Consider the following 13041-nt stretch of genomic DNA (forward strand, 5'->3'; position numbering starts at 1 on the left):
CGGGCCTCTAATATTTATATAGTTCTTTTCCAGGTTTCAGAGCACTTACAAAACTTTGTGAGTCAGACAGCATTATTTCTATTTGCACAGGGAACTTGAAGCTCAGAGTGATGAAAGGATTTTTTTCCCCAAAGCGATCAAAGGAAAAATTTTATTTTCTAGTAAGTAATAGTGCTTAGGTCAGAACTGTTTTCACCCAGTTTTCTTTCTACTTCACATGTTTTCACTTGTTAAGGTTTTGTATTAAACCAAGCTATGGTAGAATATTTATGATAAAAGTCTTTGGTCATTAAAAAAATAAAAAAGAAAGAAAAACATTAAGAATAGTCAGCCACCTGTTGCTGTTGGCATAGAGCTCAACCAAATGATACTGTGAGATCTCTTCCAGCTCTGCCATGCTGTGATTCCTCAGGGTGTCAATGGGTGGAGGCTCATCCTGCTAATATAAATAACACGAGGACCTCTTGATCCAAAGGATGTTTACTAATTAAAAGTTGAATGTAACCAATTAAGAAAAGATCAAAGACAGAAGCAATAGTGATCAGGAAGAGAAAAGTGATGGAAAAGGTAAAATATTAAGATAGGAACTATATATAGAAGTGAGTACAACTAAAGAAGAAAGTTAAGTAAGAGAAAACAATCAAAGAATAAAAAGATTATTGCCTCATGTAATGGAAATGAGTATTTAAAGTCATTTTATATATAAAATGAGTATTTATATATATAAACTTTGGGTAAGTTTATATTTTCTCAGCTACTATAAGATCATCTGTATAGGTGTTTTAAGAATGAAAAGTAGAACTTTGTAATACACTGCATCTTATTGACGTTGGAGGGCAACATGTCTGAACTTACATTGAGCAAACACGAGCCCCTCGATGGCCTTCAGTGATGTCAGGCCCTGGAGAGTGTGCTGAGCGTGCCATGCAGTGACGGGATGTCCGACTACCAAAAGTCTTCCCGTGAACCTAGGCATTAGCTCCATTACACAAGGGAACCACGGACTAAGCCACAGCAAGCAGTCTCTCTTCAAGCCTTTTTCTCTTAGTACAAATTGTTTTTCTACTTTTTGTTTCTTAATAGTGCTGTTGTGCCTCGAATTTTAAACTATATTGTTAAACTTCCAAAAACAGCATTGCCACATTTTCTTAAATCTTTTTGAACATTGAGTGCAGTTCTGATCTTAGTCTTTTTCTTTTAAACATGCTTACTCTTACCCTATTTTATGTGCTTTTCTGAAGAATGTTTGTGCCTTTGCTTAAAATTTAAACATTACCATGTCGGCATCTTTTCCTTTTTTGAAAAAAATTTTTGCTGTAGAAGCAAACAATCACATTACACATAATATGAGAAGTACTATTGCTATTTTGACATCTTGGATTAGATAGTGTTTCTTCTTTTTATGAAGGTTTAACCTGCCAAGACATTCTTTGAATACTGATAATGTCAATGTTCTTGCCAGTATGGTTATGTTAGAAAGAAGTGTTTTTCTTCTTTCATCATCATGTTCCTTGAAAGCGTATTGAATAATAAGACAGCTAAAGGGAAATAATTCACAAGTGGATTCAGTGAGTTTATTCAAATAATTTACAAGTGGACTCAGTGAGTTTATTACTTGGAGAAATGCTAGAGCCATTCCTTAGGACGAGCACTACAATTTTCAGCTTTAATTATAATAACTGAGTTCCTGTAAAGTCCCGCAGCACATATTTTCATTTATAAAGTAATTTTCCATAATTAGAAGTTTTTCTCAGTGTGATAATACCTGAAACCAATTTACTATTCTTAGCTGTTTCATATGTACATGAGTAAGTCTATATATCACTAGTTCAGAACATAATGTTAAATGTATGAGTTCAGATAAGAAATACTTTCATACTTCATGCTTGTTGTTTTTCTGTGGATATTTCTTTTGCCCAAAATACTGTTTGTAGTTTTTAAAATTGTTTGGAATTCAGTTTTTGTCTTCATAATTAGAAGCCCACTGATATTGCAAAAGCTAAATTGGATATCATTGATATAAAAAGGTTTTAACTGGTACAAAGGAGAAGTAATTGAAGGAATGACTTCCCACATCCCCCACCTCCATGTGATGAGTGCTAAAGTTTATTTGGATCAGTTTAAGTATTTTTGAGGTTTGGAAGAATGGTGTTAGCTTTGAAGAGTTGACTCTCTAGTGTCCGTCAATCTGGGAGGAGGCAGGGCCTTAGTCAAGAACAGAAACCCAGGAAACTGGCCATGGAGAGTTGATGGCTCCCACTGGACAAAGCTTTTGGGTTTCCTAGGAGGCTACTCTTCTGGGGTGGCGGTCAAAGATTTGGGGGTGGGGGTGACCAAGAATGAGAAAGGGGCTAGTGTATTGGATTATAAATTAAAGATAAGTAAGTGGTCATTTATAATCTGTTCCTTACATTCAAAGATTTTTTTTGCATCTTTTAGTCTTTTACTCCAACATGTTTTAATGTCCCGGTTTTGTGTCAGCTGTGCTAGGAGGAATCAAGGAAAAGTCCTCTGCCCCCCATTGGATCATTGCTACAGGGGCATGCCCTTCTCCCCATCCCGGCCAGGGCTGTGGAGGCAGAGTAGTTAAAGAGAAATTTCAGGTGAGGGCTGTGCTTTAATGCTTCCTTTTGAAGAAATTATTCCTTCAGTTCCAATGTTGAAAGTTTGGGTGGGTTTTGTTTTTGTTTCTTTTTTAGTTAATGAAGGCAGATGTCTCTTTAGATATATTTTATTTATTTATTTTTTGAGAAGCTGAGCGATTTTAATTTATTTGTTTCTATAACTTCATTTTTATTGTTGACACTATTACAGATGTCCCCATTCCTGCTCCCCTTTGCCCAACTTTACCCAGCTCCCCCGGCCCCCTGATAATTTAATGCATCATTCATTCTCCTTTGGCTTCTTCACAGCTGCTAGATTCAGAGCTTTGAGTAGGTGCTCTGGAGCAGTTATGTGATGGCCTGCACTCGGGAATAGCTTACAGTATAAGTCAGAAAATACTGCAAAAGTGTCTGAATATTTAATAGATGGAAATAATGAAAACTTGTTGAGTGGTTGTTGAATGATATCGATCAATACTATAGACATTGAGAGGACGGGACCTTTGCTTTGGGCTAGAACAGTCAGGGAAGACTTTCTGGTGGATGTGTTCCGAGGGCCTCCGCTCTCAGAATAAGACCACTCCTCTCTCTTCTATGCCTCCATCTGCAGTTGTCAGCTGGGATTCCCACAACTCAATCATGGCAAGACCTTAAAAGTCAGAATCTTGCAACTGTTACCTGCTTTGGGACTATCAGCCCTAATATCATCATGTTTTTATTCCTGTTGATGTCAGTTAACACAAGAAGCCTGGGTCTCTCAAATCATCCCTTATCACCCTGGACTCTTGCTCATACAAATCATTGCTTTTCCTAACTCTGCCTCTCATACCTGGCTATCTGTAGTGCGCCATTGCATGGTAAGTCAAGTAAAATCTCCCGTGTCCTTAGCCTTTTCTTTGCTCACGTTGCTCTAATTGAAATCTGGCTTTTCTGAGAACCTTGTATCCCTGGCAGCCTTTTCAAATGATGACTAAATATCTAAATGATGACTGAATGACTAAAATATCATTCAGCTTTGAATCTTGCTCTTTAGACTCCTAGATTATTATCACTATAGTGAATTCAATATCCCCATAGGTAGTCTTTTCTAGAGTCTCAGGTCTTTTACTCCTCTTCTCCAGTAATTTTTGTTCTCCACCCTGCCTCAGCCACTAATTCCTGCGGCTACACTGTAGGCCTAGTCATTGTCCAAAACGACACCTCCATTAATTTCAGTGTTAAGTAGTTTACCTCTGCCTGCCACCTCTGTCTCTCCAGCTAACTCCCTGCCGGTCCTTAGACTCTATTGGACCTCTGATCCTTGACTCTGCTGCCTTTTAACTGTTTCTTGTCCCTGTTACCCTCAGTTCTCTCCTTGCCCTGCTACAGTACGTTGTCCATAATTAGCATTCCTTGGAAGCTCCTTCGATAGTCTTGCTCCTCTCTCACTAAACTGTACTTGTGTGACTAATCAAATCCTGGTTAAATCCATCTCTTTCTCTTCTTGGTGCCTAAGCCTGTACAGTTGGATGTAGCTGGAACACATCTCCTGACTAGTACCACTTAGATCACGATCACAGATCTTAGTGCTTCCAAGTGTTCACACTGTGTTTCTGTAGTCAGTTTTCCCTCCTGGTCTCCTACCAGTGCTTTAAAGAACTTTATCATGGATGCAGATTACCTGAGAATCTTGTTAAAAATGCAGATTCTGATTCAGTAGGTCAGGGAGGGCTTGCGTGTCTACATTTCCAACACGTCTCCAGGTGCTGCAGTTCTGCTGGTTCATCCCCCCGTTGGGGGATTCCTAGAAAGTTACAGAAGAGGGAGGCTGACTTGGGCCACATGACAGGTGTTAGATTGATTCAGTACAGTAGAGGCAACATGTAAAAGTGATCTCACCTAGGACCTCCTCCCCCAGGGTGGGTGCACCATAGGGGGACTCCACTACAGTCGAATTTGGTAATACAGATAAATGGATCAAGATCCTTCTAAGTAGAGAAATATTGTGAACATTAACAATGCTGAGCGGTGAATAAATCAATTTAGGTGAGTAGGTATCTTCTATCTATATAAAAGCCTAAGCAACTGTTACTACCGGTCAGCCGAACAACCAGTCGCTATGATGCACACTGACCACCAGGGGGCAGACGCTCAATGCAGGAGCTGCCCCCTGGTGGTCAGTGCGCTCCCACAGCCAACCTCCCGTGGTCCCACCCCCTGGCCAGCCGGCCCCAATCAGTCCTGATTGCCAGCCAGGCTGGGACCCCACCCATGCACAAATTCGTGCAGTGGGCCTCTAGTTTTATATAGAGGAAGATAAATCTTGAATGATAATTTGAGGCTAGGTTATAAAGGGTTCTGAATGCTTGGCTGTCTTTTTTTTTTTTTTTAAATGGAAAATTGGGAGTAGGGAAGTGACTTAATCCAGTGGTTCTCAACCTTCTAGCCCTTGAAATACAGTTCCTCATGTTGTGACCCCCAACCATAAAATTATTTTTGTTGCTACTTCATAACTGTAATTTTGCTACTGTTATCAATCGTAATGTAAATATCTGATATGCAGGAATGTCTTAGGCGACCCCTGTGAAAGGGTCGTTTGACCCCCAAAGGGGTCGCGACCCACAGGTTGAGAACCGCTGGATCAATGTGTTACCCTCTGGCCATTAGTTTGGTAGTGGTTACAGGAAAGAATTATAGTAGGCTATAAGCAGTGATACTAGTTAGGTTATGTGTTTCTAGAAATTGAGCCTTTGCTTCTAGGCTATCCAGTTTGTTGGTATATAAGTATTCATATAGGCTCGTGATTCTTTTTATATGTATGGCATTAGCTGTAATGTCTCTTCTTTCATTTCTAATTTTATTTGAGTCTTTTTTTAGTTTAAGGGTTTGTCAATTTTGTTTCTTTTCAATAAACCAACTCTTAGTTTTGTGCATTTTTTTCCTGTCTTTTTCTATTGTATTTATTTCTACTCTGTAATAATCATTGTCATTTTCTTTCTTTTGGTAGCTTTGGTCTTAGGTTGATGTTCTTTTTCTAGTTCCTTAAGGTGAATAGTTAGGTTGTTTATTTAACATCTTTTTTTAAGGTAGACAATGAACTTCACTGTTTGTACTGCTTTTGCTGCATCTCAAGAGTTTTGGTATGTTTTCATTTTTATTTATCTTAAAGAGTGTGTTATTTAATTTCCACATATTGTGAATTTTCCAGTTTTCTTCTGCTATTGATTTTTTGTTTTATTCTATTGTGGCCAGAAAAAATGCTTGGTATGTTTTAAACTTAAATTTGTTTTGTGACATACCATGATTTATCCTGGGGAAATAGGAGCTTGGAATGAATGTGTATTTTGCTGCTGTGGGGAAGAGTGTTTGGCGTTGGTCTATTAGGTCTATTAGGTCTGTAGTGTTATTCAAGTCCTCTGATTACTCATTGATCTGGATTTTCTATCCATTATTGGTCTTTATCTGAAAAGATAACAACTAGAGAACCATGTGGAGGATGGAGTTGCATTGCAAAGGAGATGGTTGGGGTAGCTTCATTTAGAATGAGAAGTAAAGGCAAGTTTGGAGAAGCAAAGTCTTATGAAAAACAAAATGTAATAGATAAGGTTCCCTATTCAGTGAGAAAAAAGAGGAAAAGCTGAAATCAAATATTGTTGTAAAGCAATAGCAGCTTGATTTGCAAATAACCTTTTCCATAAAATTAAATGTGGGAGGGAGTGCTGATTGCCTCGGGGTTCCAGGCTTAAAGAGTTGTTTAGAAAGGCCGATCTGAAGACCTCCTGTAAACACTAGTAAGAAGTACGGTAATCCAGAGGCAGTCATTAGACTCTGGTCAGGTTCAGAAAAGCCTTCGAGTGGGCTCTTGAGAAAGACGAGGCAAAGGCATTCAAAGGACATGTAAGGTTGATAAGTCATCAGAGGTCAGAAAAAGCTCAAAATGGGGTGGGGAAGTGGGAGGGAAGGCTGGGAAAGTTGCCTGGGCCCACATTCTAAAGGCCCTTGTCTGCCTTACCTGGGAATTTGGATTTCTGGCAAATGGCTAAAAGGCAATACAATAAGGAGTTTCTAACAAAATGAGGTCATTCTCATGGCATTGGAGGAGGGTCAGATGGCGTTTAGTAGTGTGATTGAGGAGGCTGGGTCAGTGTGCTGGGTAGTTGCGCAGAGCACAGGGAAAAGGGTCTAGACAAGAAGAACATCTCTCATGTAGATGTGACAAGAGTTGATGAGCAATTGGAAATACTCTTTCTTGTTTTAAAGATCACAAACAATGAGTATCTACCATCTCCCTTTGAAAGTTATGCAAATATTGACTATGTTTTTAAATTTTTATTTACTTTTTTAAAATGAGTCATACCTTTCCATGGTGCAAAAGCCAAAAAATAGGAAAAGTAAAGTAAAAAAATTACTCTCATCTTTATCTCTTGTCTGCCTGGCTCTTACAAGCACACCCCCCCCCCCCAAAAAAAAAAAGAAAAGAAAAAAGGTAAAGTTACCCATTTCTTTGTAACTTTCAGGGGAAGTAATTATGCATACTCTATTAAAAAACTGAATATAAAATAAAAAACATTTAAGCAGAATAAAAGTATGAATAAGAGATTTTAAGTTCAGAGTCATGCTGAATATGTTTTATCAAGATAGAATTCTTTTAAAAAAGTCTCAGGCTACTTAGAAGAATCAAATCATAACTTATTATGTTAATAGAATGTGATATTCCTTAACACTGGTATTGATGTTGTGATGGGATAATCATAATTTTATACTGAATCAAAACATTTAACACTGTCTTAGTGATAAGCTTCTGTAGCTAAAATCATTGTCAGATTGCCAGTGTGGAAGAAGCTGATCTTCCCTATAATATTTTGTGCCCCCGCCCTTTTCTGAACCAGAGTCAGTACAAATAAGTATGCAGGAGCAGATATACTGATCACTTATATCAACTTACTAGTATAAGACCTTGGAAGTAGTTAAAACGTCATAGACCATCTGTGCATATAATTGGCACATAATTAGGCCAATATGTATACTTTTTATTTCATATTAATGAAGGAGTCTTCTTTGCTCAGACAGTCTTATTGGCATTGCCTTTATTAGTTAACTAGAGGCCCAGTGCACGAAATTCATGCGGGGGGGGGGGTGTCCCCTCAGCCCAGCCCGCACCCTCTCCAATCCGGGACCCCTTGGGGGATGTCCGACTGCTGGTTTAGGCCCAATCCTAGGGCCTCTGTCTCCTAATCGCTCACCTACCTGCTGGCCTGGTCACCCCGAACTGCCCCCCGCTGCTGTCCTGGTCGCCCCTAACTACCCCCACCTCCCACCAGCCTGGTTGCCCCTCACAGTCCCCCCGCCGGCCTGGTCGCCCCACGCAGCCTGCTTGTTCAGTTGTTTGGTTGTCCCTCACTAACCCCCCTCCCAGCCTGGATAGAGGCAGCCATCTTGTAAGGGCGTGAGGGTTGATTAGCATATTACCTCTTTATTATATAGGAGTGTGCATCATCTGTGTGCAGCATCCTTTTCCCCATTATCACAAATTGCCTTCACATTTGAGGTTTACTAATTAAATATTGAGTATTCTCATCTAATTTTATTTCCTTCAAATAGTACATGTAATTAAGTAGGAACAGTGGCAAGATATATTTATATATCTTCAATCAACTACATGGTGTGCATGTAATAATATATTTTTGATTGAGGTGTTTTTTGCACTGTCATCATACTGACTAGAGTCAGATTCTTAGTTGGCACATCTAGATGCTCCAACTTTGTGTGACCTAAATAGGAAACATATGGGGGCATGTGTGTTTATTTTTAGCACAGGTTAAGCTTTCGGCCTAAGGGCAAAATATATGAAAACTTCAGGAAGTGAGAAGAATATCTGTTTTAGAAAATAATATAGGATTAATTAAATGGTAAGGAAAGCAAACTAAAAACTATTTACTATAGAAAATGTAGTATTTAAAAATTTAGTTTCTTCTAGATTCTTCATTTTTAATTATCATTTTTTGTCTATTTCTTTAATAATGGATTTTGCCTAATAGTGAAGATTGAATTTGTTGGGAGACCTCTTTATCATTTATTGCTAGCCCAACTGTAAGGCTAGTTTAGAAAATGCTTCTAAATTAGCCCCTTTGGTGCAATAGTTGCCTGCTGTGAAATAATACTCCAGAACTACTAGCAGTGTTTACTTAAACATTTTTTTTCACATTTAATGATTTTCATGTTTCATAGCTTTTTTAGAACCCATTTCCTCAAGTAACCTTTTTATAATTCTATGTAGCTATTCAGCAGATCAGGCAGTGAAATAGCATCTTTATATATTAATCAACAAAGATTTCTATCTTAGGTCTCACCTGAGGCATCACTCTAATACAAACTAAATAATGTGATGTTTACAAGTATCACAGGCTTTAAAGCAGGAATTTTGAACCATAAGTTTTCTTGAAATACTTTCACTACTTTATTTTTAGCATATTTTCTATATGTGTATGTCAGTATCAGCTAGCATAGCTTTGAAGAGATAAATTATTTTGTGAATAAGTTTTTATTGACAATTTTTTGTTAAAAGTAACTTGTGATATGGAAAGTATGGAGCAGGGGCAGGGGGTCATTTCACTCCAATAGAGTTGCAGATTATTCAGAACTTGACCTACTTGCTGTTATTTTGAATATTGTCCCTTAAAGCACAAGCTCCTGGCTAGCTTAAAATAACAGCCTTGATAGCAGAAGCAGCACTTCTTTGTCTATTTACAAACACACAGGCAGTGCAGATTTCAGTCTGGCAGTCCCTCCAAAAATAAAGTTACTGCCTTACCTAGCAGTTCCACTCCTTGGTATGTACCCAGGGGAAATGAAAGCACGGCACACAGAAACTTGTACATGAGCTCTCCTAGCAGCATCATTCATAATAGCTAAAAAGTGGAAACAACACAAACGCCGTCATCTGATGAAAGGTCATTCTAATGTATGTCCATGCAGTGGAGCCATATGGAGGCATTGAAAGGAATGAAGTACTGATGGGTAAACAACATGGGTGAACCTGGAAAACATTGTGCTAGGTGAAAGAAGCCACTCACAAATGCTGTGTATTGTATGATTGCATTTATATGAAATACCCAAAGTATGCAAATTTATAGAGACAAGGTAATTTAGTGATTACTTAGTAGGAAGAAATGGGGGTGACTGATAATGGGTACAGGGTTTCTTTTTGAAGTGATAAAATTGTTCTAAAATTAGATTATGTTGATAATTGCACAGCTCTGCAAATGTAAAAACCATTGAATTGTATACATAAAATGAATGAATTGTAATGGTGTGAGTTATATCTCAAAACCGTTACATTTTTTTAAAAAAGAAAGAAAATCAAAGGTTGCTTTGGATTTCCTAAAGCAAAATTACTACTTAGTTACTAAGACATGATTCCTAATGTGTATGTGGTATGGCAACCAGCAGTCTTAATCTTTCAAAACAAAGAGCTAGTTTTCAACTCCACTAGAGTTACTTTTCTATAGGAAAAGCTGTATCCATTTCCTCACTCCTTCAACAAATTGGTGTTTATTGGGCCCTGACAGTGTTCTTGGTACCGGGGACCCAGTCACATTCCTGGTTTTTCTGTGCTTCACCTTCTCAGGCTCTCAGCCACCGTGTCACATCTAGTCCATCCCAGATTCCTTAGTCTGTCCCTCCTGATCGCCACATCTCTGTTCTTAACTTGATCTCTTGACACTCGTCACATAGGACTACGTCTTCTTTCTTAGAAACGTCTTTGTTCTGTGCACCGCCCTGTCCTGCGGCTCTTCCTGCCTCCCTGACACACCTTTGCAGGCTCCTCTCCTTCCTCTGCCTGCCCCTTGCACGTTGAGGTGATGCTTTACACATTTTCCTCGGGATTGCGGAGGGGCTAAGTGAATATTTGTTGAATGAACGAATGTACTTGTGTTGACGGTTTCTCAAGAGATTTGACTATAATTGGGCCATATGTTAACTGAAGAAATTGCAATATTGCACACCTGATTGTGGTCCATGTTTCTCTTAAACCACCCAGCTACATATTTGCAGTGGAAAAATGCAAGCTCATTATTCAGCTTTTGAGTTTATGAGATTCAGGTAGCTTTTTGTAATTTCTCTGTATATAATAGGTAATTATGAAGGTAATTTTTAAAAGTATGCATTATTCCAAATTATTATTCCAGTTCAACTATTTACAGAAACCTTATAGAATAGTCTATCCTTAATCAAATAATACCTTATTTAGAGGAACAATTTAATTTAAATATATGCTGAAGTATATACTCTGAAGTTTAGAAGAGGGAGAAAATTAATACATAATGAAACTGTGTTATGCCAGGCACTGCCTTATGTGTCTGCCTCCATTATATATTTTCATTTCCCAGCAACTCTGAGAGGTAATATTCTTAGTTATCGTGTAGAGAGGAGGAAACCGAGGTTAAGGGAAGTGAAATCAGTTTTACGCTGCAGCGTACCCAGCTACTAAAATTCAGAACCAGAGCTCTGTCAGCCTTTTCATGCATCTGTTCTTTTCATGCATCTCTTCTAAACGATCCTGAAGATATAAACGGAGGCTAAATATAGAAATCAGGGGTGCAGTGAATGTAGTCAATCTAAACAGTTAAAAGTTATCTGTGTCTTTTCTCCCCAGGCAGTGGTTTGGCAGAAAACGAGAGCATCCGATCATAAGATGGCTCTCCTGTCTGTTCTGGGGACTGCTGTCATGGGCAACATGGAGCCTTTTCAGTACCACTCGGAGGAAGCTCAGGTACACACAGAAATGGTCTTTAAAAGTCTCATTGCCAAGGAAACTGTTACATTATTTCCCAATTGCAGGTTTGAGGGGGCAAGAGCCTTTAACTATTGTACTTACATTAATTTTTAAATTTTTTAGATTTAGGATGTCATCTATTTACTTTCCACTATGAAAGAAAAAGACTTTTAACTCTTACTTTTTTTTCCCTTTCTTGTTCTAAATATATACTCCAACTTCCTTTTCTTTTTTAAAAAAATATATTAATTTTTTACAGAGAGGAAGAGAGAGGGATAAAGAGTTAGAAACATCGATGAGAGAGAAACATCGATCAGCTGCCTCCTGCACACCCCCTACTGGGGATGTGCCCACAACCAAGGTACATGCCCTTAACTGGAATCAAACCTGGGACCTTTCAGTCCGCAGGCCGACGCTCTATCCACTTAGCCAAACCAGTTAGGGCTCCAACTTCCTTTTCTTGATCTATCACCCTCAGACAGTGTTTCTTGAGTTCCTATTATATTGGATGTGGTTATTAACACCCCACTCTTATTTCTGCTTGCCCTTTCCTCTCCGTCATATCAACTCTACTTTTATGTTACCAAGTTTAATAACCAATTTTCTTATATAACCACTAGAAGCCCAGCACGCAAAATCGCACAGCCCCGCCTACCCGCGCACCTTGCCACGCTCGCAGCCCTGCCCACCCGTGCTGGTCTTTGGTCCTTACGGTGTTAGGGCCACAGGCCTTTTATAATAGAGATTTCTTAAGTCTTCCATAGTTTGTTTGAAGATTGATTATAAAAGTTGAAACTATATATGGGGTATACAGCACTATATAAATAATCTTCATTACATTCCCTCTGTAGGGATCTAGTTTTATGTCTCTCTATGCCATGCATAGAGAATATTCCCATTGTCCCAATTAAATGGCATCTCTTTGTTTCTTTCCCCATCAATTACATGAAATTTGTCATGTTTTTCTTTGCCTCTTATATGGACTATCTTATTTTTCATTTTTCTGGACTTTCCCAAATTTTTCTTTCTTTTCTTTTTTTAGTGAAGAAACTTACTTTATTACGTCAGCAATAAAATCTTTCAGCTTTCTAGCTATTACTGGTAACCCATGTCATTCCATTCTTTTTGCACTCATTGTTCCCAGACTCACTTATTTCATTTTTGGATTGATTGTTTCAGGCATTCTCATCCTGGGCTTTCTTTTCATAGGAGTACTCGCTATTTCAACTATTTCTGGTGTCCCATGCCTTCCTCTTTTTTGGAATTCATTGTTGTTTATCTGATATACATTTTTAAATATCTTTTGCAGAGGTAAACTTTCATGTCTAAGTGACTTTATTTTTCACTTTCTCTTGTTGATACTCTGGTGGACATAAAATTCTAGATTAAATAATTTTTCTTTAGAGCTTTGAGGACATTGAATATCTTTGACTGTCCATTGTTGCTGATGGGAAGATTAATATATTATAATTCTTTCTTTCTAGGGCGAGGCAATGTGTTTTTATACCTGAAAATTGTAGGCTCTTTATCTTTCTTCTTAAATTTTATGAGGATATGTGTAGGTGTGTGTCTTTTATTGTACATTTGCTTAATATGCTGAGCTGTTGGTGTGAGACCTGAATCTGAAGACTTTTTTTTTTTAATGAAAGCTCCCTATTGTTGATTAGGACCTCTTATTTTTCT

General features: G+C 38.3%; 1 protein-coding gene across 16 annotated transcripts in view; it reads left to right on the top strand.

Annotated features, from left to right (window-relative positions):
- Positions 1-13041, top strand: part of PMS1 (PMS1 homolog 1, mismatch repair system component) — an 83973-nt gene that overhangs the window by 25960 nt on the left and 44972 nt on the right. For 14 of the 16 annotated variants that reach the window (XM_059702547.1, XM_059702541.1, XM_059702542.1 and 11 more), the window contains one exon: positions 11239-11355. The exons of the other annotated variants lie outside the window; for them this stretch is intronic. In XM_059702547.1, the coding sequence (XP_059558530.1) occupies positions 11239-11355 (117 nt within the window). The remainder of the gene's footprint in view (positions 1-11238; positions 11356-13041) is intronic. 16 annotated transcript variants of the gene reach the window in all.

Source organism: Myotis daubentonii, chromosome 7, assembly GCF_963259705.1.
Source record: "Myotis daubentonii chromosome 7, mMyoDau2.1, whole genome shotgun sequence".
NCBI classification, from domain to species: Eukaryota; Metazoa; Chordata; class Mammalia; order Chiroptera; family Vespertilionidae; genus Myotis; species Myotis daubentonii.